The 24355-nt window shown below is 43.5% G+C and overlaps 4 protein-coding genes and 1 non-coding gene across 5 annotated transcripts; 3 read left to right on the top strand and 2 right to left on the bottom strand.

Annotated features, from left to right (window-relative positions):
• Positions 1 to 211: 211 nt before the first annotated feature.
• E1B28_003040 (uncharacterized protein) lies at positions 212 to 1624 on the bottom strand (the record flags this gene model as incomplete). Its single annotated transcript, XM_043159994.1, has 3 exons — positions 212 to 325; positions 383 to 976; positions 1040 to 1624. 3 exons carry the CDS (start codon positions 1622 to 1624, stop codon positions 212 to 214), a joined length of 1293 nt encoding a protein of 430 aa, XP_043001949.1.
• Positions 1625 to 3810: 2186 nt separating this feature from the next.
• E1B28_003039 (uncharacterized protein) lies at positions 3811 to 4703 on the bottom strand (the record flags this gene model as incomplete). Its single annotated transcript, XM_043159993.1, has 3 exons — positions 3811 to 4006; positions 4079 to 4580; positions 4640 to 4703. The coding sequence occupies 3 exons, from the start codon at positions 4701 to 4703 to the stop codon at positions 3811 to 3813; spliced, it is 762 nt and encodes a 253-aa protein (XP_043001948.1).
• Positions 4704 to 10113: 5410 nt separating this feature from the next.
• E1B28_003038 (uncharacterized protein) lies at positions 10114 to 12536 on the top strand. The gene is made up of 9 exons (XM_043159992.1): positions 10114 to 10444; positions 10506 to 10718; positions 10772 to 10945; positions 11010 to 11134; positions 11191 to 11271; positions 11334 to 11649; positions 11710 to 11836; positions 11909 to 12140; positions 12205 to 12536. The coding sequence occupies exons 1-9, from the start codon at positions 10292 to 10294 to the stop codon at positions 12464 to 12466; spliced, it is 1683 nt and encodes a 560-aa protein (XP_043001947.1). The 5' UTR covers positions 10114 to 10291; the 3' UTR covers positions 12467 to 12536.
• Positions 12537 to 12547: 11 nt separating this feature from the next.
• E1B28_003037 lies at positions 12548 to 12647 on the top strand. Its single transcript has one exon. It is a non-coding gene; the product is annotated as a tRNA-Asn (tRNA).
• A 268-nt stretch (positions 12648 to 12915) lies between these two features.
• On the top strand, positions 12916 to 16410 carry E1B28_003036 (uncharacterized protein; the record flags this gene model as incomplete). The annotated part of the gene is made up of 3 exons (XM_043159991.1): positions 12916 to 13317; positions 13383 to 13753; positions 13805 to 16410. The coding sequence occupies exons 1-3, from the start codon at positions 13013 to 13015 to the stop codon at positions 16408 to 16410; spliced, it is 3282 nt and encodes a 1093-aa protein (XP_043001946.1). The 5' UTR covers positions 12916 to 13012.
• Positions 16411 to 24355: the final 7945 nt, after the last annotated feature.

Below are 24355 nucleotides of genomic sequence, written 5' to 3'. Positions count from 1 at the left end.
CAACGCCAGTCAAGTTTATGTCCAGCCGACGCGTCAATTTGGTGCCCTCTTGTCTTTTATAGCACTACCTTGACTCCTCTGAGTCCTCTCTAATAACTCAGCTGTTGAATTCCCTTCCCTCTGTTGACCTTTCAAATTTCAATCCTCAGCCTCAAGCATAGCATATCTGCATGTCCTGTCGTACGGTCTTGGTACGGTCCACAGATGAAGTCTATAATGTACTAACACTAGTATAGAGGCTTGACAAGTTTTGACGTTCTAACACGAGATCTTTGATATACTTCTTCAAGGTTTCAGTTTCATTGGCGTAATCGGTAGGGAAGGACTGAAGATGCCACGGTCTGTTAATGCACTATTCAACAAATGGAGGACGGTGACACACCTCAAGCCATGAACTCAGCTCGTCTAAGTGCTCCTGCAATCGCCAAATATGACCTTGTATCCTACCAATGACATCCAAAACTATTTGACAGAAGGGAAGGAGTTCAAGCCGGGGAGTACATTGTGTCAATGTCGTTAGAACTCCCAATACTAGATCATGAGTAACATGATAAAGTGACGATGTTGACTGCAAATCAGTTTGAAGCGCTTTCAAGATTTGCGCACAACCAGCCTGGATATTCACGTGGTACAGATCTGTTGCACCCACAATCGGAGACAGTATGCATTCGGAATCGAAAGAGCCGGACCCCGTCGAACATCTGCAAAACTTGAATGCGATTGAGCGCAATTCACTCCTGGTATAGTCCAGGCCAATACTTAAATTCATGTTGCGGCATAAATGCGTTATCGCAGTTGAATAGTTTGGATACCATGGTGAAGAAGACCACTTCCAAATGGCGATCGAGAGGATGATCAGCATGTAATCGCGGACCGCTGGATCGAGATCACTCCTGCTTCGAATGTGAAGACCTTTTTCGTAAATCCTATCAAAGTGGTCAATAAGATTAGTAGGAAGAGCTATGCCATCCGAAGCCTAAAAGCAAGGTTGATCAATAATGAGTCACATTTTGCTTATGGAGTGTATAGTCAGACTTACTTGAGATTTTAGCCAGGATGAGATAGTTTCGAAGTTACAGCGGACTGTGATATGGAAATTGCAGATCCAACGGGACCAATAATTGTATGGATCCTCTGAGTCGACTTCGATTAGATCACCTAGCTCCACATTAGAAAGTTGGGACAACAACTCCTGACTAGGATTGTCGACGACAGAGCAGATGCGAGCCCAATTTCTGTACAAAATGGAATTTTGACGATCCTCGTCTGACTGAAGAAGGCAGAGGCATCTATGGGCAAGAAAGTTGCTATGATAGTCCTTGTCGATGAAGAATGTGTTTGAGCAAGACTGATCAAAAACGAAATCCGTAAATGTGGAATATGTGGAATGGGATAGGCAAATATCTCGATCAAATAGATCAACATGTTCAAGAGGTTCCATCCAGATAATGTTGCGCATGGTTTGCAATCTGTGAGCTAAATTGTGTATCTGAAATCCAAATTCTCTGAATAATAGCTGAATGAAGTTAGGAGAGCGTGGACCATCAGTTGGAAGCAGGATAATTGCAGCAAGTATGTGAAGGAGCATGTCCGAGCTACCCAACTCCGAGGAGGCGGTGGTCATAGCTGTGCGGTAGAAAGCATCCAGTTCCAACTTCAGTTCGCTGCTTATCTGGCGACCTGGGCGGCTGAGGCAAAAATTGCTCCATTCGTGTACAAGAGTCGACGTCAATTTCAGATCGTTTCTCGGCAGCTGAGAATCATCATTGCGTGACCACTTGGTAAGGATTCTTGTCCACTGGCAGGCCAGATAGTCATCCCACCACCACTGGTTGATAAAAAATTGCCTCGAACGCTTCTGATCACGGAGGAAATCGGTGAAAGATGTATGAAAGATGTGGATGTTATCTTCCCGGCCACGAATGTCGAGCACTGAGTGCATTCCGCGCGATGCCATGGCAACCATACCAGGAGAGAGTCCAAGAAGGAGTTCAATGAATGCCAGGGAGGTCTAAGGTGCTATGAGGATTATCGCAAGAATGGGAAGCAGACGCTTATTTCGGTCAGGGTTGGAGCACAACACCATGTAGTAGAGTTGGTCAAGATCATCAAACGGGGCGTGGGTCGACGAATCAGATATTCGATTGGATAAAGTATCGACAACGATACAAAGCTGATCGGTTGGAATCGTATACTCGGTCTTGACAAATTTAATGGCAGTCGATACAAGGATGAATTGGTCATTAGCTTTGTTAACCAGCAGCTGAATGTCTTCTGGAGACGGCCAAGGGTTTGGGAATTCAACCTGTGAATATTTTCGATTCCTCCGGATCTTCCGAAATTCCTTATCGATAATGCGACTTAGTTGACTATGCTACAAGGTTCTTTTTGCACTTTAAACAGTGCTACGGAGCGATATTTATTGTATTAAGAACTAGAGTGAGCCCGAATTGCTAGTTAAAGCTAGTGCCGCTAGTAGGATGTGCCGTGGGCGCAGCTAGACCAGTTAGAGAGAGCCGTAGATCGTGTCAGAAAACTGTATGACCGTTCGAAACCTGTAGAACACTATGAGCAGAGGACTTAAGCGGTAATTCACCGAGTTCTACTCTCTACATTCTACTATGCACTGGCATATCAAGGGATTGTACTATTAGAAGACTTGTAGTCTTCACAGAACCGTTCGTAGCAGAACTTAACAAAGTCAAAAGACCTTCATACTAGGAGTACCTATTTCTACGGGGGATTTAGTTGACAAGAAATTGGACATTGGACCACACCGACTAGGAGAAATGTGATATGACCATAGATCGAGTCCCGATCTGAGGAAAAGACAAAAAGACATGATACAGATCCCAGATCACAGATAGAGTACCTAGGAACCAGGCAGGAATGAACAACGGATCTCGGAGTCCACGCTGTTCATGTGCTATGGCGATTCGGAACTCTGGATCCATATGCTGGAACTACTTGGACACACAAAGTCCATATGATTTGATAACGTCGAAATGCAGGATAAGGTCCATAGGCAGGAAGTACCATATGGTACGCCTATGTAGGTCCATTCTACATGCTGAAACAAAAATGAAGATCGGTCCAGATTGGTCCAAAACATATGATTCGAATACGGAAAAGCTCCGTAGACAAGATTCTGCACATGTAGCAGTCCCTAGCGATAAGCTTCCACATGGATTCGTAGCTACGATGCATTATTTTTAGAGATGAAACAGGTAGAGATACGATTACAAAGCTAGCGTAGAAGTAGTATAAAAACAGCTCATGTATCCGTAGATAAAAGAAGTACTACCCGTGCGTAGGAAAGTCCTGAGTGGGTTGCCCGTGAGTAACTGCTCTTGACACCCAATAGAGAGATTTGCCCTGTCTTTGTGCAGTGAAACGATAAGATTTGATTTGAACTATACGAGACCGTCAAGGTCAAAACTAGAGAACTATCCGTCCGTAGGCCGCCGAGGTCTTGATTACTGTTTCGTGATCCGTCGAGGGTCTTAGCGTTCGTGTTCGCCGAGGACTTAGTTTTCGTGTCCGTCGAGGGCAATAGTCTCCAATCGTTTGAATTAGTCTTACCGTAGACGAAATTCATAGTCCCACTTAGTCCACTGGACAATAAACAGAGCCCCTACAAACCTTAGAATCCCGTAGCTGTGGTGTTTTTACTTGCAGTTACACATTGATTTCATAAGAACTTCATACGATACTGAGACTGTGATCTTGTGCGTAACCTTTGCCAAGCAGTCCACCCTTGCAATCTTTCCTGGTGTGTAGAGTTATTGATAGACTTTACACGGAGGTTTACTAGTTTTTGGGTTGATTTGGTGTTGGTGCTACTCCCGTAGCTCTGATATTAGGTTGACTCTTGAGTGGTATACTTCGCCCTTTATCGAGGTAGAGTTCAATGTTGTATCTAGGAAGGAAAGAATCGTCCAGTTGAATATGTTTCGTTAGTCGATGGAACTGACTGAATTCCTCTTTGATCCAGGATTCGGGACGGCTGCATACCAAAAACCGCAGAGGGTAATATAACGGTTCACGGTAGGTAGAGAATATAATGGAGAGCACGCACCCCTGTGTAGCAGCATCGCTACATTCATCAAGGCCATCAATAATGATCAAGTCGGGGCTTTTGTGAGAGCAGGGGAGCAAAACATGCTCCAAAACAAGTTCCTCGTATTGTTTTTCCAACCTGGCTTTCAGGATACTGGGATCTGCAGTAATTTTCTGGTCGACAAGAGGCTTCAAATCTGGCCTTGTCACGACGAGGCCATGTGCAATGGATAGAATGAGAGAGGAGGGGTTGTTGCGCTTTGGATCAGTCCTAAAAAAGAAGAACGAAGCGACAAGCCCATCTTTCTCGCATTCTTCGGCGACAGTCAGTGCGATAGCGGACTTTCCGACCCCTGCAGCACCAGAAAGCCAGCATACTGGTGAATGCTGGCCTTCCGAAGTTCTCCAGTTATGAATGAGTTGAAGCACTGCCTGACGGGTTCCAGGGAGACAACGACCCCGTTCAACCTGTTGCTCCGAGTTGTGGGAAGCTCCAATGTCTGCAATCGCGTCCCAAAGGGCTGAAACAAAGACCATGAGGTTCCTGTTCAACTGATACCCCAAAATCAAGATCACTCACGATTGGCAGCATAGTAGTTATGATTAAGATCTCGACCAACATTATTGAATACTGCCTGTCCCATCGTAGTATTGTGGGCTCCGTCTAATATATGTTGAGTGGGAATTTGAGGGAGGTGGGACATCGACGGCCTATAGGGACTAGGATGGTGTCATTATTGGCGACGCTAAAGCTGTGGAACGTTGAGTCATGGTCGTAGATTGACTGATCGAGGGAATTCCTGTCCTCCATTCAGTATTCAATATTCAATCCCGATATCAGAAGGATCAATCAATTGTTACCTCGACTATATGCCCCATTGACCTTGTGACTATACTTGTACTGAAAGGTGACATGAAATTGTCGGAGAGGTTCAAGCAAGAAGAAAAGTACGTGACTCTACTCTCGCACTTTGCCATGCATCATCCTCTACAAACTGTTAACTCATGGACCAAAATATCTCATCTTCGTGGAATGGGCTATAAGATGTTCCTTGAACCGGAAATTCATCAGCCTTCCGTGTCAATATCCATGGCACACTCGGAGTTCGCTGAAACAGCCTTAATCTGCAAGGGAAGCAGTAGAGACCGCAAAGGTCGGCCACCCATCTCTCTATCCCCACTAACACACAATACACATTTGGCTCATCTCGATGAGAGCGAATGGCGGTGCACTTGGAAGTACGCCGGATTCGCAAAAATCAAACTCGACATGCTTTCAACATAGTCTAGAAACAAAAGCGAAGCAGGTAAGTGGGAGAAGGATGGTTGCGGAAATCTCAGGCATCTACCAGGTTCAAACATCCTATCTTGGAGATCGAATTGCTTGAAAACCGCAGTCGGGGCGTAGAAACAGCGACCGTATAAAAGAGAACAGAGGGATAGTTGAGGTGTGAATCGCGAGTAGTGTGACGAGACTACAAATCGGAGCTTCAAGTGGTCCTCGCCATCACGTTCTGGGTTGTACATGAGCTGCAGTAGAGTCCTGTGAGTATGGTTTAGTGACGCCAGAGGGTAAATGGTAACCGAAAGGAGCACGAACCGGATATGCGCATCTCACACAACCCCTACCATAGATAACTCCAGAATCTCCAACTCATGAACCACTTATTCAGCATCCACCATCACACAACCAACCGGCTTTTGCATCAACTACAACCGGCATCCTTAATCACGTCGGATGAAGTCCAGTACGAGATCACTTGCACGTTTTGCAAGTACCTCTACGACCACATACGAAAGCTGCCATCAAAGGCTGTTTAATAGAAATGTCTTGAGCATGGTAAGTGCTAGTCATCCAATGGCTGACTTACCTTTCAACACTGCCTTCGAACCGTTGGCCACCATGCTTCTGAGACCCCAATATCATCGCCCCGATAAATTGTTTGGAGACTTCGATTATTCGACGATAAGAGGAGTTCGGCTACACTCCATATAGGTTTGGTGCAGATCAGAAGGCGAACGACTAGGGAAGACAACAAAGGCAAAGTCTGACCTTCTTGCCGGTAGAAGTTGAGTGGAAGGTGCGCCTCTGTATTACTTTCCGTGCACGAAGTTCATACACAGATTTCTGGGAACAGATGGTGACGTTCGGCAAGCTCAGAGAGGCTTTTCTGCGTAGCATTAGTATCGGTGGGTGCATCTGAGAACCGTTATCGTACAGTGGTGACATTCGCTGTAGTTTCAGCGCCTGTGAAGAGGATGCTTGTAATCTGGTTGTTGGAAGTAAGAGTCTCATAAATATAAAAGAAAAAAAGTAATTCGATGACACCTATGCACTCACCAAGTGCGTTCAACGAGTTGCACATGCATGTCAGTCCCTTCTCGACCAGACCGATGGGTAAGTTGCCAGCAAGACAGCCCAAAAGGATATCCGCTACTCCGGCAGGTTGGTATCCTGTCAGAAACATCGCCAGCTAATGCGGTCACTGATAGGGATGACATCCGTGAGTCGATGAACGTCACTCGTAAATGCCATGGGTCTGGAGTTCAGATTTTTTATCCACATCTGGACAAGCTAAGAAAAAATGAGGTTATATCAGAATTGTTGTAGATCAATGGAGTTGACCGGCAACTCCGGCAAGCGCAAACACAACTATTAGAATATTCCGGTTATTTCTCTCCTACTTTCTTACTCAGCTACTTACTCATCTTCCTCAGAACAGATGTACATACAAGAACATTCTAGATACATGGACTACTAGTATATAAACCAGATGTAAAGCCTACACAAAATATAGAGTTCTTTCCATATTTCCACAATAAGAATTTGATCCAAACAGTGAACAGGAAAGGTGCACACGCTCAGTGAGTTCGAATAATACATGGGGGAAGTTTCCTGGATGGACTGATTGCTATAGAGGTCCTGAAATCTTCAACCAAGGTTTCCTTGTTGAGAAACGCATGAAAATGGTCTGTTCAATGTCTTCCTCATCTTTCGATGCTCTTCGCCGGGAATGTTAGCAGGTCAAATGAGCACCACTACATTAACCTGGTTGGACCTTCTGCGCAAAAGAAACCACGCCCAAACTGAATTCAATGAGCCCGACACTTGTGAAATATATAAACCCACTCACAAAAAGTTCGAAATGTCGCACTGTCTCCAGCATTCCTCTCAAAACTTTTTCCTTGTAATTGAGACTTTTGGGGTCACCGACTACGAGTATCGTTTGTTGAAGGGTGCATAACTAAGACATCTGGAAAATCCAGATTTATTAATTAGTATGAATTAGTATGAATTAGTACTAATTAATAATAATCGATACTAATTGGCACTAATTCAATTAGTATGAATTAGTACTAATTAGTATGAATTCGCTAGGTTATCAAATTAATTCGTGCTAATTAGTATTAATTAGTACGAATTAGTGGGCATTAGTAGGTAAATAAAAAAAGACATTTCACCATATTGTATTTTACATACTTCTATTAGTACTAATTAGTAGGCATTAGTAGGTAAATAGAAAAAGACATTTCACCATATTGTATTGTATATAGTGTACTATTTTATTACTATACTATAGTATACTCTACTATGATATTTTGAAGTAGAACCTAACTAATTTTACTTACTTACTTACATTTATTAGTATTAGACTTGTCCGAAATTTTTTCAAGTCCGAAATTTTTCTAAGTCCACTATGCATACAAATATAATAGATATACTTATATATATAACATATTAAAGAGTTACAATAAGGTTATAGTAGTAACGGTGCTTATACTTATAATTTTCCTTAGACCGGAATTGAACCTGGTGCTAGCAGTTATGATTGTGTTACACCGGCGGGTACCCCATATAAGCGGTAACTTGTATTTCATCAGTTCCTGGTCAATTTAGATGATTCTGGGGTGGTTTTGAGGGTTTTTCTACCCCCTGAATTCGATTTTGAGCTTATCTAATTGTTCCCATCACTCCTTGAAGAGATAGTGCTTGTACTGTGTTGAAAAACAGTGTATATCATGTATTTTAATGAGAACTGATTCAATCCAGGTTCATCTGGGATGTTTTCTAGGGTTCTTTGACCCTCTGAATCCGATTCTGGCCTTAGTTAATTTTTCCCATCACTCCCTGAATTGATATCATTGTTTGGCCAGAATTTTAACCATTCCAGCACTGTATAAGCATGGTTGATGATAAAAATATTAGAGGTGGGTAGAACTATGCATTTTTGGGTGCTGAACTCGAATTTCCAATCAGCTTGATGATAGGATGTCTCCCTACTGCACTATAAATAAATAAAATTTATTCCAATATATCGGAAATAATATCCATTTATTTCAATGAAAACTGATCCATTTTGTGTAATCCTGGGCTGGTTTCTAGGGTTTCCTGACCCTCTGAATTTAACTATGAGGTTAGCTGAGCTCTCCCACCCCTCCCAGAATTGATACCCTGGTGTGATTCAATTTCTGACCAATCCAGCACTGTCTGAGTAAGGTAGATGATAGAAATGGGTGAGATGGGTGGTAGTATGTGTTTTTGTGTGCAGAATCCAAATTCACAATCAGATTGATGATAGGATGTTTCCCTGTGACAATATAAATGAAAATATTTTATGCCCAAATATTGGAAATAATAGATATTCAATAAAGAAGGCAAATCAAATATTGAATCACAGGGAGTTTGGGGGAATGTTCTGGATATATGTAAAGGCCTGCCTACCAATTTTTGGACCTTGAAAGTGACAGCTGACCCCCCTAGGCAAAAAATGCTAAAAAAGCGAAAAATAATACACTGCATACAGATATTATTTCCACACCAATGATACTATACCAGTAGTTAGTAATATATAGGGGGGAGTAGATTCCCAAAATATGTAAGCAATTGGACAATATTGTGGTCTGTGACCGACTCTACAGAGAGCAGACCTGAGGATAAGTAATTTCATCTCAAGTTTGGCCTAGTAGTACCATCAGAATGGACTTCAAGTACTGTTTTAGACCAGTGTTCTGCTTTCTTTGTAAATGTCTTCAGTGATAGAAACACTTACTACACTGTCTTCTAATATAAATCTAATTTACCCCTGTAATTCTGTGTAATAACCTATGCAAACCTTTTGCCCCAATTGCCCCAATTAGTGATTAGTATATAAAGTATGATTTTCTCTACCATTTTGGGTGATTACTTATGGAAAAACTCATATAACTTTTTGCCCAATTAGTGCCAATTAGTGTCAATTAGTGATTAGTATCAATTAATGGAAATTAGTTTTGGATTAGTACCAATTATTACTAATTATTACTAATTACTACTAATTACTACTAATTACTACTAGTATATAAAGTATGATTTTCTCTACCATTTGGGGTGATTACTTATGGAAAAACTCATATAACTTTTTGCCCAATTAGTACCAATTAATATCAATTAGTGTCAATTAGTGATTAGTATCAATTAATGGAAATTAGTTTTGGATTAGTACCGATTATTACTAATTATTACTAATTAGTACTAATTAGTAAAGTAGGTTTTCTCTGATGGAGCCCGGAAAAGGAAGGCCCAGGCAGAGACGCCGAAATTGGAGAATGCGACTTGAGGCAAAGCGGACATGGCGGCGAATGCATTCGAGTAAGTACAATGGAGGAAGTGAATCGTTCTCACGCAATGACCGCGTCACAACATAGAGAAGATCGTGAGTGAGAGATCGCCTCATATACGAGAATCAGCCGAAAGTGTGAGAAGTTATGCACAAGAGCGCTGATGGTTTGATTTGCGGGCTATGAGGCAGCACCGGCTTTGAGGTTGAAGGAGGTGGATTTTCTATTAGAATCATTATCATACGGTCTCTTTTTCGAACCGGTGGGCGTAAGACCAACTGTGCCTTTCGCCCCTCCTGACTAAAGAAAATTCATCATGATTCATATCTCTGCAAGTTTCTTCCGGATAGTGGAGGATGTTTTGCTCATGGCAATCGAGTACATACTACGCCGCGGTTTTATCTTATCTTATCTGACCGTCTATTGACGTCCAGAATTTTCCATCTGAAGCTTCATAACATTTCCATCAATCACACTACTTCCACCTATCGCGCCCAATCTCAGCCTCCCATACATCTATACTTCAATTCAATCTCATTTGCCACGGGTCTCATACATATACAGAGAAGTCAAACCCGATGGATGGGGGGAACTTTGATTTACCCAGTGTCATTGGAAATTCCAGCCAGCACTCATGATTACACTATTCGTCGCCGTTGTTTCGATCGTTGCGAGCTACCTCCTCTTGCGCACCTCTAAGTTGAAGGCTCCATATCCACCAGGTCCGAAAGGGTTGCCGTTTTTAGGGAATATCTTCCAGATCCCAGGGTCCAGACAGTGGCTCAAGGTGCGTTTTTTTGTTATCTCATATGCCTCCAACACTCATTTGCTTTACCCCTCACCCTTAGTTCTCTGAATGGGCCAAAGAATATGGCCCCATACTTCATCTGACAGTCGGACCACAACATATCGTCGTTCTGAACAGTCCAGACGTAGTCGAAGAACTGTTTATCGACAAGAACAAGCTTTTCTCCGACAGGCTTGCGCCATACGTAGCTGCGGATATTGTGAGCGATGGGCAGAGGATTATATATCTTCAAAACGATTCTGCGGAGTTTAAGGTTCGTGTTTTTGGATTTTAAGGAATCTTCGAATGAACCTTCTATGTCCCCAGACATTGCATAAAGTACATCATCAAGCATTGAGTAGCTCGGCGTCCAGAGCTTATCGGCCAATGCAAGAACTCGAAGCTACTGTTCTGCTATACGACTTGTTATGCGATAGTGAAAATAAGAAGGGCTTGGTGGCACGAGGCGACCCTCGTTGGATGTCTCACGTTCAAAGATTCGTCAGTTCTTTATTTAGGCTTACCACTACCTTACTCATCTCTCTCTCTCTCACTCTCACTTAAGGCTCTTAGCGTCGCAAGGTACATCATATACGGTGAACCTGCCAAAAACATGGATGATCCTGGGATAGCAGCTATCTGGGACACTGTTGCAGACATAACTACCATCTCGTTGCCAGGAGCTTTTTTGTACGTTTTACTCTCTTTGCTCTTTTCTTCCCTCGTGGCTAAATGGGTGTACATAGAGCCGATACGTTTTCCTTCCTGCGCATGCTTCCAGATGTCGTGTCACCGTGGCGGATCAAGGCTAAGAAAATGCAACAAAAGTAACGTATCCTCAGGCTATCCCAAATGCATTACCCGGCTTGACATGTTATTATTTTCACAGACATTTTGACCATTACGTGTCCTATGTGGACGGTGTCCGTAACGATCTACGGAACAACATCACAAGACCTCCGAACATTGTTGGAGACTACTTAGTCGCCCGAGCTGAAGCTGGGGCTGATATAGGAAATCAAAGTGGAGGCGCTTCTTGCACGTATGAGCTTCCTGGGAAGGGCCTCGCAGAAAACGGATGGATGCGAGATAGGATGTTGGCGATGGCTGCATCGTCGATTTTGGAAGCTGGTTTGGGCACAACGTCCGCGACGATTTTTACGTTTTTGTTGATTATGTTAGGGAATCGACCGGCGTTGAGGAAGGTGATTTCAATACGTGTTTTTTCCCCTCTTCGTCTGGAACTGATTCGTTTTTCAACATAGGCTCAAGAAGAGCTCGATAATGTCGTTGGTTCAGATCGGTTACCCACGTTTGAGGATGAATCTCAGTTGCCGTATGTGGTTGCGTGTGTTAAAGAGTCTCTTAGGTGTAAGCCTATGACACCTCTGGGTGCGTTACCTCTTTCCTTCCCCTTTCAGGATGTTTTCTTCTTCATCTGACTATGCCTTTTCAACTATCTAGCTATTCCTCATGCTGCAGCTGAGGATACGATATACAGAGGATATCTCATCCCCAAAGGTGCTACGGTGTTCGGAAACGTCTGGGCTCTTCATATGGACGAAAACCGGTTCTCAAATCCAGAACAATTTATACCCGAGCGGTGGTTGACAGTTGAGGAGGAGCAGAAGGAGGGCCAACCGTTGAAATATAAACCTGTTCGTATCCGGGCTGGACCTGAGAGGGATAGAGATATGTGAGCACTTACTTTCCCTTCCCCTCATCTTCCCTATTCATTACCGCCTGCACAAATGAAACAGCTACACGTTCGGCTGGGGTCGCAGATTCTGTACAGGCAACTACGTTGCAGAGGCTTCGGTATTCATCGCTGCTGTTCGGATCCTGTGGGCTTTTGATCTCGAGTTGGATGAAGATGCGCCGAATGTGGATTGGACTAATGAGGAGAGTTATTGTGGGGATTTGGTACCGTTCCCCAACCCTTTCCCGCTTAGGTTCAGGCCTAGGTCTCAGAGACATGTTGAGGTGATTAGGGGCGCTCCGGGGTTGGAAGGGTGGCGCTGAGGTAGCGTAGCGTTGGTTCGAAATTGCTGTTGAAATTCTGTTGGCTTGGCTTTGTAATGTATGTCCGGTACCCATTTATAGTGCCCCATGGCTGAGTTGGTTACAGCGTCCGACTGTTATTACTACAATGGATGGACTAATTGACATCGGAAGGTCGAGAGTTCGAGCCTCTCTGGGGCAGATGTGTATGAGCGTCTAAATTTTTCTTCTTTTTTTCTGTAGGCAAAGTCAAGCACTTGAAGTGATGGAGCCAAACATGTGCTTTCATGCGAGTGAGCAGATGGAATGTTTGAGCAACCCGGACCCACAAATTATAAGTAAAATGGATCTGGACGCTCAGTAGAGCGAGCGGAATGCACTCAGGCTGTTCATCCGATCTACCCGACTAGTCCTTATAGTATCCGCTCTGGTTATATAAAGGAGAATAGTTTATTGTACCTCTACCGTAAGGCTAAGTCATTTGGAAGCGCAGACCTTCGTCACACGAAGTTTGACATGTGACCGTCTGTGACCCCTTTCTTCCAGTCTTACATCCATCCTTGTCGAATGGTCCATCGTTCTTCCGACACCAGGCTCCTCAACAATCTCATTTCTCACGAAAAGGATTACTCGAAACACCTCTCAGCTCTCCTTGACTCTTCTCATGCATCATGTAACTCGTTGACAGTGTTCGCGGCATCTTCACCACCACCTACGTCGCAACTCATTTTAGCAATAGCAGGCTCGCTTCATAGTGTGGATGACGCTTTGAGAGGATACGTGGCTGCGGTTGAAAGATGGAGACAGCACTTGGCGGATTTGAAGGATCTGGAGGATGAAGTTGGGAATATTATCCGGGATAGGGAGATTCTGTGAGCTGGCTTTGGTTTACCCAAGTTTTTCAAGATTCTCATCTCTCCTTTTTCTCATTCGTTAGAGTAACGCGACTGCTCAAGGCCTCAACCAGGTCGAAGCCTCCTTCTAACAATAACAGGGATTCCATTATGTCGTTCAGCCATCAGTCGTCTTCAACCCTTGATGACCCGACTTCGATGTCATATCTACCAGGGTCTCCGGAATCAACCTTCAGCACTCCAAACAAGAAGCTACAAGCAGCTCAAGCAGAACTACAAGCATGCGAGGCCCATCTCGCCATAAAGGAACGAGAACTCGATCATAAACGGTCTGTTGCTGTTCAGGAAGGACTTCAAGCACGATTTCGGGCGTTGGCAGAATGTGGCGGTAGATGGGCACAGATCGGAAAGGACGTGACTGTCCGCCTTCTCGGTGGACAGCTTCCAAATATCAGTCAGTTGATGATCATTTTTTCGAACCATTTTTCCTGACTCCCATATGTAGCGCCCGACTCCGCCTCACCTGCACCTCAGTTCATCTCCTCACCGGAATCGAAACCGCTTCCATTCCCGATGCCAGACCTTCCGGTTATACATACACCGACACCTATCAGGCCACTACCACCCACCGCATCGCCGCTATCTCAATCCCCAGCTCCAGAATCCGAGATTTCACATACTTCTTCTATCGCCCCTTCTCAGTCCGCGTCCCAAGTTGGCACTATAACACAAACGGTCTCTTCACCCGTTCATATCTACTCCAATCTCGAGGCCGTGGATGCGAGTGAAGGAGGAACGGTATCTCCCGCTGCCGTTCCCCCATCGCCGTTGAAACGACATACCTTACCGCATCGGATTACGGAAGAAGATCTTCGTCCAGAGACCTCTTCGGATGACGAAGGTGGGCAAGAGCCCGTGAGAGTTGTTGAGAATCCTAGATACCGGGGTGGTGGTCTATCAGCATCTAGCCGTGAGGTTCCTTCCTCGCTGAAAAAGGACAAGGGAGGAGGGATATTTGGGAGTATACGTGGATTGTTCCACAGACATCCTAGAGAGGGTAGTGCTGGTAGTTCCGTTGGAAGAGATGAAGATCAAGATTCGGAGTCGGGGTCTGTTGGAAGAGGGAGGGGAAGGAGGAAACCTCTCTTTGGTGTTGGTGGGAAGAAGACCACGAATACGAACACGAGTTGGTGGGGGGATAAAATCGATTCTGGAAGTCCTGGGAGACCGGCTCGTCCTGTGAGGAGAGTTTCGGAGGACATTATTGTTCCACCGTCATCGACTTTCTCCACGCCGGTGAGGGGTAGAGTGATGTCGATGAGTGATGTGTCTCCGGTGAATGGGAGTGTGAATGTTAATGGGAAGAAGTTGAAAAAGAAGGGTGGGGGTAGTGAAGGGCCATTGCCCATCGTGGAAGAGTCAAAATCTCGAGAAAAGAAGAAGAAGGCGAAGAGGAGACGAAGTGCGTCTTTGGATCCTGGTGCACTCCGAGAGGACAATGATGATGGTGAGAATATTGTTGATTTGGGGGGAAGGAGAAGGGATAGACAGGATTCGTTGGTTCGGGCTGAAGAGTGGGTGGATAGTCAAAAGCGACAAGAGCCGCAGGCGCCTGCGAAAAAGGCGAGTACGAAGAAGAAGAAACAGACTACTGCTGGAATTGGTACCCGGTTGGGTGGGAAAGCCTCTTCGTCGACACCGGTTTTACCTTCTTCTTGGGCAGCGGTGCATGACGATGTCTCCATTGTTCCTGTGGAAGGTGCCGGTGGGGGCTTATCCAGGAGTTCGTCGACGAGAAGTAGGGCACAGAGTACCACCACCACTGTCACTCCTAGCAGCTCCCCAAAATATCAGAGCTCAAATAGCACCGAACATATTCGTATTCTGTCTACCGTCCCTCAGCCTGCGACCACGTCGACGGCGACGAAGGCACAGAGACGCTCAAGTTCCCCTGTCACTTTCAGTAATGGAAGTGCAAGTTTGATGTCGATAGTAGAAGATGTTGCAAAGGCGAATCGGGAGGCTTGGAGTGCCGGTTCAGGCTTGGGTAACACGAGTGGCTTAGCGAAAAGTGTTGGGGGAACTGTGAAACCGGCTTCGTTGATCGAAGTGAAGGCGCCTAGGAAACTGAGTGCGAAGGATCTGGAAGGGGTGGTGGATATTTCATGCGTTTCGAAGGAGAAGGTGGCGAATGGAAGTGCGAGCGCGAGTCTTTTCCTACCAAAAGCACCTTCAATGGCGAAGGAGGATGGAAGTGTGAGGTCGTTGCCTGTTACTAGCACTGCTACTTCTGCTGCTGCTGCTCATCAACAACAACAGCCAGCAAGATCGAGTTCTGTCTCCCGTGCGGAAAGGAAACCGGTGGCACCGTTGAGAAGTGCGCTCAAGAGTCCGACAGGCAGCAACAGTAGGGCGCCATCGCCCATGCCACCACCTGCCACCGCTGTGATTCCAGCACAGCCGGAAGCGTCTACACCTCGAATACCGTCTGGGCAGATGATTGACAGTAATATCAATGGCAAAATCAACAACGAGGATGGAGATTCAGATGTGGACTCAATATCTTCATACGAAACAGGACGTGAGGTTCCCGTTCCCGTTGGTGCTCCTTTTACGCCAACGTTATCTCCTCCACCTGCACAGGTCTATTCTTCTTCTCGCCTCTCCCCACCCCCGCCGCCGCTGCCTCAGAAACAAAATGGATTAACAGTCTCGTCTGATATCTCTGCATCTAGTGGGTCCACTATACATCAAGGTGAAGATGGAGGAGGTGAAAAACCAAGAAGAAGAAAATCCGTCCGGGTATCGTTAAAACCCCAGTTTTCGCCCACTCCGCCTGCTGTTGACGATGATCCAGAGGGGCTTTCGTGGTATGATGAGAGCACTACTACTCGTAAGAACTCGGAGGATCAGGATACCCCTACCCATGAACGACACCCGGATTTAAAACAAGGCCCAAGCCGTAACCAGGGAAGAAAAGGAAGGAACGGAGATTATGAGAGAGATATGTGGCAAGATTCGAGCGAGGAGGAGGAAGACGGGGACTATGCTAGTGCTAGGAGGCTTTTGATGAAGGGGCTTTCAAGGGGTAGGAAGGACTCGAAGAGTTGATTCCGTTTTGACGTTGTCCCGTGGTTGTTTCGATTCCAGTCATTCTCGTATTTAGAATCAGTATTCTTTTTTTTTTTTTTGCATTATCGCTTGGATTTTCGGGTTACACATGTTTCGCGTTTTTATGATACTCTAGGTTAGCCTTGCTACTTATTGCCATGCATTGGAGGGTTGTTTACAAACATATAGTATTGTAGGTTCGAATGACCTGGGACTTTGACTGTTACATTATGAAATAGTTCTATTTGGCTGACAGATCAGCTCCCTTCACTGTGGGCGTTAGTATATATAGAAAGCCAATTTTCGCTTTTTGGTGTATATAATTCCCTCTGTATGCCGTCTATCGAACGTCGAAACGCGTGTCGATCTCCACCGATATTCAGCTTGTTCATTGACCGAGTGCCTTTTTTCTCGAAATACTGGGAAGGTTGAGAGTAGTGGTTCGAACGCACTGCTGTCGAAGGTTGAGCGCTGAGCGCTGGGCAGGTACTGGGATTCCAAGTTTCCGAGACAGAACGTTCCGTTGCCTCGGGTGACTTGCTGCTGGTTTCATGGTCAATGCCAAGCAGTTCATATCGGAACAGAGGTGAGGTTGGAAGGGTTTGAGGAAACGGAGCGACGGATATAGTACAGCTTATCGAAAGCGTAGGGCAGGTGAAAGTTTTCAGTTGCTCGATGTATCCATTTCGACGAGGATTGTGACGACCTGGATTCCATACTAAGCGAACATCTGTTGGTAGAAGTCTCAGTCTGGGTATGAACTTCACGCACGAAAAATATCATTCTCATTCCTTTCGGACTTACGTGGAATAGATTCGACATGACGGGCGCGGATGATTATGAAGAAAAAGACCGTTAGACTTGAGACACTACAGTCATGAAGAGATCATACGAGTAGCAGGTGAAGTTTGAAAGTCGTCTAGACGGTGGGAAATTTCAGCTCGACGCCTCAAACCCGGACCGCGATGTTGCGCGTGCATCGACCGAGGCGTTGACGACTCGAGGCCAAGAGACAGTATAGAGGAATCAAGAGTAAAAGGTACATTTATCCTAATCATCTGCAGTCGATGCTGGATCCGAGTCATTGACAGTTTCAACTTCCAAGTAGCCGTCAAGTACGACAATTTTCCCATGGTCGGAAAACAAACTATCTACTTACTCTGTCTCTTCTCCGATCCATAAAATCACGATCATCGTTTCCAATAACATCTGGAAAATCCAGATTTATTAATTAGTATGAATTAGTATGAATTAGTACTAATTAATAATAATCGATACTAATTGGCACTAATTCAATTAGTATGAATTAGTACTAATTAGTATGAATTCGCTAGGTTATCAAATTAATTCGTACTAATTAATACTAATTAGTACGAATTAGTGGGCATTAGTAGGTAAATAAAAAAAGACATTTCACCATATTGTATTTTACATACTTCTATTAGTACTAATTAGTAGGCATTAGTAGGTAAATAGAAAAAGACATTTCACCATATTGTATTGTATATAGTGTACTATTTTATTACTATACTATAGTATACTCTACTATGATATTTTGAAGTAGAACCTAACTAATTTTACTTACTTACATTTATTAGTATTAGACTTGTCCGAAATTTTTTCAAGTCCGAAATTTTTCGAAGTCCACTATGCATACAAATATAATAGATATACTTATATATATAACATATTAAAGAGTTACAATAAGGTTATAGTAGTAACGGTGCTTATACTTATAATTTTCCTTAGACCGGAATTGAACCTGGTGCTAGCAGTTATGATTGTGTTACACCGGCGGGTACCCCATATAAGCGGTAACTTGTATTTCATCAGTTCCTGGTCAATTTAGATGATTCTGGGGTGGTTTTGAGGGTTTTTCTACCCCCTGAATTCGATTTTGAGCTTATCTAATTGTTCCCATCACTCCTTGAAGAGATAGTGCTTGTACTGTGTTGAAAAACAGTGTATATCATGTATTTTAATGAGAACTGATTCAATCCAGGTTCATCTGGGATGTTTTCTAGGGTTCTTTGACCCTCTGAATCCGATTCTGGCCTTAGTTAATTTTTCCCATCACTCCCTGAATTGATATCATTGTTTGGCCAGAATTTTAACCATTCCAGCACTGTATAAGCATGGTTGATGATAAAAATATTGGAGGTGGGTAGAACTATGTATTTTTGGGTGCTGAACTTGAATTTCCAATCAGCTTGATGATAGGATGTCTCCCTACTGCACTATAAATAAATAAAATTTATTCCAAAATATCGGAAATAATATCCATTTATTTCAATGAAAACTGATCCATTTTGTGTAATCCTGGGCTGGTTTCTAGGGTTTCCTGACCCTCTGAATTTGACTATGAGGTTAGCTGAGCTCTCCCACCCCTCCCAGAATTGATACCCTGGTGTGATTCAATTTCTGACCAATCCAGCACTGTCTGAGTAAGGTAGATGATAGAAATGGGTGAGATGGGTGGTAGTATGTGTTTTTGTGTGCAGAATCCAAATTCACAATCAGATTGATGATAGGATGTTTCCCTGTGACAATATAAATGAAAATATTTTATGCCCAAATATTGGAAATAATAGATATTCAATAAAGAAGGCAAATCAAATATTGAATCACAGGGAGTTTGGGGGAATGTTCTGGATATATGTAAAGGCCTGCCTACCAATTTTTGGACCTTGAAAGTGACAGCTGACCCCCCTAGGCAAAAAATGCTAAAAAAGCGAAAAATAATACACTGCATACAGATATTATTTCCACACCAATGATACTATACCATTAGTTAGTAATATATAGGGGGAGTAGATTCCCAAAATATGTAAGCAATTGGACAATATTGTGGTCTGTGACCGACTCTACAGAGAGCAGACCTGAGGATAAGTAATTTCATCTCAAGTTTGGCCTAGTAGTACCATCAGAATGGACTTCAAGTACTGTTTTAGACCAGTGTTCTGCTTTCTTTGTAAATGTCTTCAGTGATAGAAACACTTACTACACTGTCTTCTAATATAAATCTAATTTACCCCTGTAATTCTGTGTAATAACCTATGCAAACCTTTTGCCCCAATTGCCCCAATTAGTGATTAGTATATAAAGTATGATTTTCTCTACCATTTTGGGTGATTACTTATGGAAAAACTCATATAACTTTTTGCCCAATTAGTGCCAATTAGTGTCAATTAGTGATTAGTATCAATTAATGGAAATTAGTTTTGGATTAGTACCGATTATTACTAATTAGTAAAGTAGGTTTTCTCTGATGAATGTATCGGGGCGGTAATGTTAGGGTCTTGGATGCTGTATCGATCTATTGATTCCTCCGACATCACGCGCGCGTTCACAGCTTTAGCATCGTCAGACGTGTGTGTTTAACAGCTGAGTCTTCGACCCCATCCTACTCGCTATAGGCCTTCGATGTCCGAATTCGCTATCGCGGATATAATCTACTAGTACCTAAATAAACGCATTTTTAACATTTTTATATATAATATATTCAAAATGGGAACATAATATGAGGATTAGAGCAAGCCCAAGCTGCTAGTCAAAGCACGGGTCTATTTGCGGGTTATCCGAAGTACAGAAAGTACGAAACACCCTATAGATGAGAGTCTTTGACGTTCCGAAACCTGTAGGAACTGATGAAGCAGCCTTTAAAAACCTTCGTTCATTTGGATAGGCCTCGTCTCACTCGCAATTACCTGTAGCAAACATGGGGACACTTGATTTTACTATCAATTTATTGATTTCTTCGATATTGGTTGAAAAGACGGAAACAACTCTTAGAAGTACATCTGGAAGTAACAATCGGACGGATGTAACTATCTAAAGTCCACTTCGGACTTAAGGAACAGAAACAATGCCGGTGGCTGTAACTTACAGCTGGAAACAAGAAAAGGGGCGGATGTCGACGATGTCCGGTCAGAAAGGACATTCTACCAGGAAAGAACCATAGGAACGATCCCTGGAATGTAGATCGAACAGTTTTGGACTATTCCAGATCGGATAGAACAAGAGAGAACAAGGGAGCACATGGGGACTTGCCTTGGAAACAAAAAGGGGTCAGGATGTATCCACATGCAAATGTCAAAGATATCCGACTCGGAACAGGAATAAAGAAAATATGAGGAAAAGGAATAAGGAATACTATATTCTGGACAGTTTTATATCTAATTGACATGTACTATACCTGATTAAGGGTACTTTGGTATCTCTGAAAGGGATTTCTCTATATTTTCGACTTTTTACCATATCTTCGACGTTTGATTATTATTTATTCGAAAAAGCGTATATAAGGGAGGATGGTAGCAGCAGTATTTTCCGGAGTAACCTACGACAGAAGCCTAAGTGCTTTCACTAGGGGACTCTGGCTCATACTTTGCCCCACTTCTTCGAAGTTGGTGTTTGTATTTGGAAAAGATTGGATTTGAACTTTGAATTTGATTTGAATTTGTTGCCACTTTGGTACTTGGAAACCTTGAACTTGTAGAGTCGCTTTGACTCGAATTTGAATTGAATTTGATAGTTCTATTTGAACTTAGAAAGAATTGAACACCTCCTCGAAGTAGTGAACTTCGTAGAAAGCCTTTGTCATTTTGACTTGTGAACACAGAATTTGAATTTGTTTTGAACCATATAAAGCCCCACCCTTGAAGTCTTATCTTAGAGTTCTCAGTGAACCTTGCTGAGAGCGTCCATTGATACCGACCTCCACAAATCAACTACGCTAATTGCTAGTGTTGGGTTTGGTTTTGCGCACTTCGTGCTTGGAGTGTGTTTTGCTGCACCTAGTAGTAGTTTTTAGTGCCGTTATCATTGGTGACCACCGCAGGGGGTGGTATCACTAAGAAAAGACTTCATTTACATTGTACATCTCGACTTCGAAGAAGTTCGCTTCGAGAAGTTACCCTATACCCGTTGAACTTTACGGAAGAATCTGTCAAAATTGCTCCTAAAAGCGACCCACCAGTTGCGAATAAAGGAAAAGCGTTAGAGACTTCTAAGAAAAGAACAACTTTGACTTCGACTGTTGCAGGACAGTCACAATTGTTTGATCACAGTCTCTCAAATATTCAGAAGAAGCTTGAGGAACTGAGAAAAAGGAATACAGAACAAATAAGAGATTCGGAAGCAGCCCGGTTAAGAATAAATCAATCTTTAGCTGAGTCGCCGACGAAAAGAGGGTATTTTACCGTCGAAGAAGGCATTAGTACTGCTAGTCTAGTACCATTACCATCTTCCTCACGTGAATCATCTTTATCGAGTTTGTTGTCAGACGTAGAATCAGAATTTAGAATGTCGAATAGAAATGAATCGATGGCGCCGACAGAAATGTCGGATCGCCCACCAAAGAACTCCTGGATGGAGCTCTCCGAAGAAGCGAGAGATGTCCTGAAAGGGGACAAATACAAGTTGCGACTTCAGGTCTTTAGTAAAGATCACCCGGAACATTTCGAAGGTTGGCTTACAGCCTTAGAGGATTATTTCCGGTTCCATAACATAGAGAATGGTGAAGCACGGATCAATTTTACTATGACCCAGATGGACATAGCAACCAGAGAGCTATTAGTGGAGGTTGTACCGTCATCTCGAGGTTATGATTGGGAAAAATTCCGAGAAGAGTTACTTAAGGAATTCCCGGAAGCGCAGGACAGGAAGATTGGCTCTCGTGAGCGTCTACTTGCCATTTGCGAGAAAGCGAAGTATATACCGATTGGACATACCTCGAAGTTAGCTGCGTTTAATCGTGAATTCAACTTAGAATCGAAGAAGTTGAAAAATGTGAATCCGCCGTTGATTACGAATGTGGACCTAGTCCGGTATTATATCAACACCTTGGAGCCCCGCTTTGCGGAGGAGTTACGGAAACATCTGTTTGCCAAAGCCATGGCAGAGTCCAGTAAGGACATGGACATCGCTGAAAAGCTAAAGAAACGTCAGGATCCGTGGATGATCGAAGATGTTCAGGAAGCGGCTATCAACATGTCTGTTACGATGATACAAGGTGCATATTTACCAGAAGTAGGACAATCAGGTAGAGATACCTATGCGGGGTTAACGCCTGCAGGGTATACGATGCTTCATGGTGTAAGACAGTCTGAAGATCAGTTTTTGAGACCACCAGTCCCGGAAACTAGGGAAAAGAAATTCAAAGACGAATGGGAACAGAAAGTTTCGTCTTCGATGGACACATATAATGTGAAACTCCGAGAATTGGGACAGCAAGTCTCAGAACAGAATAAGGCAACGGAAAATAATAACCGATTACTCCTTGAATTGATGAGAACAATGAAAGTGAGCACCGGAAATGGGACTCAGAATAACGGAAACCAATACCAACGTCCTGGCGATAGAACGCGCAATGGAAATGAGTCTTCGTCAAAGTCTAACTGGGTCGAGGATATGCAGTGTTGGTTCTGCAATAAGGAAGGACATACCGTGAGGGACTGTCCGGAACAAGCAGATTTATTGGCGAAAGGAATTTTGAGAAGGAATGCTGATGGAAAGTTCGAGTTGAAGAACGGGGACCGGGTTCCGTTTGTGAGATTCGGGGAACCAGGACCAACTCGTGCGGAAAGGATTTGGGCAATTGCCAAAGAGAAAGGATGGACGGCTAAGACTTCGGTGATGGCGCAGAGCTTAATGTTTGAAGTCGAAGAAGAGCCAACGCCGGTCTCGAACTTCCAGTTTGCGCTGGAAGAAACTATCAAAGAAATGGGTGACTCAGATGAATCGAAAGTATTATCGGTTCTGATGAAGAAACTCAATGGCTCAAAAAACTAGAAGTTCCAAGGAAAGGGCAGGGCAGTAAAAGGGATAAGGCCCAGGAAAAGACCCTTGAGGAACCTCGAAGATTGAAGCCGGAAGTTGTGATTTCGCCGCCGAAAAACTTTGATAGATCCAAGTACGTAGTTCCACAGTTGAGAAAAGAAAATGAAGAAAATGATAATGCGCCGACTTCGAAGAAGTCAAAAGAAAAGGAAACTAGCGAGGAACAAACTTCAGAGAAGGAAGATCCTCAAGAGAGACACTTTGATCGGGTAGAACCGATTGAGAGGATATTTCAACCAAGGGATTTTGCTTTACCCAGGAAACCAGAAGAAGACCAGGGAAACAAAGGTCAAGGAAGCCAGAACATTTCAGAGAAAGTCGAAGACATTAGAAGGGCTATTAGGCCTAAGTCGGAGAAACTTTCTTTGAATGATGACGATTGGAAAGTCGTAAAGCAGAAAGCGGTTGAAGAGATTGCGGACAAAATTCTGAGACAGGAAGTTGAGATTTCGACGTCGCATGCTATAAAAGCTTCGCTGGAATTACAGAAAGCCTTGTTAAGGAAACTTAGAAATCGGAGACTGCCTAGAAGGGATGCGAAGTCCTTTTTCGAAGCAGAAATAGATGAAAAGTTAGTAAAGCAATTTTCTAACTTTGGAACGGAAAGTGAGTTCGTCGATCTCGATGAACTCGAAGTTGACCAAACATTTGAAGTTTTGGAAGAAGCTAGAGGACAGCTTGAAGCTGGTTCAATAGTTCAGAAAGATCCGGTGGAACAGTATATCAGAGACCTTCCTATGGAACAGCAGCGTAATGTTTTTATAGTTGCTAATGTAATGGATGGTCTTCGATGTATTTATCCAGAAGTCAATGGGTCCAAAGAAAGAGTAGAAACTATCATAGATAGTGGATCTCAGATAGTTGCAGTAGATATGGTTGTAGCTATTGGACTTGGAATGATTTGGGATCCAGACACAAATGTGGTTATGCAATCTGCAAATGGTCAACTACAAAGGACTAAAGGATTAGCAAGGAATGTACCTTTCACATTTGGTGAAGTAGAAGTCTTTTTACAACTTCATGTTGTCGAAGATGCTCCTTATCAGATTTTGTTGGGAAGACCTTTCGACGTTTTGACAAACTCAGAGGTGCAGAATTTCCCAGATGG

Source organism: Marasmius oreades, chromosome 11 (genome assembly GCF_018924745.1).
Source record: "Marasmius oreades isolate 03SP1 chromosome 11, whole genome shotgun sequence".
In the NCBI taxonomy this organism is placed as follows: Eukaryota; Fungi; Basidiomycota; class Agaricomycetes; order Agaricales; family Marasmiaceae; genus Marasmius; species Marasmius oreades.
This window is presented reverse-complemented; position numbering and strand designations above follow the sequence as displayed.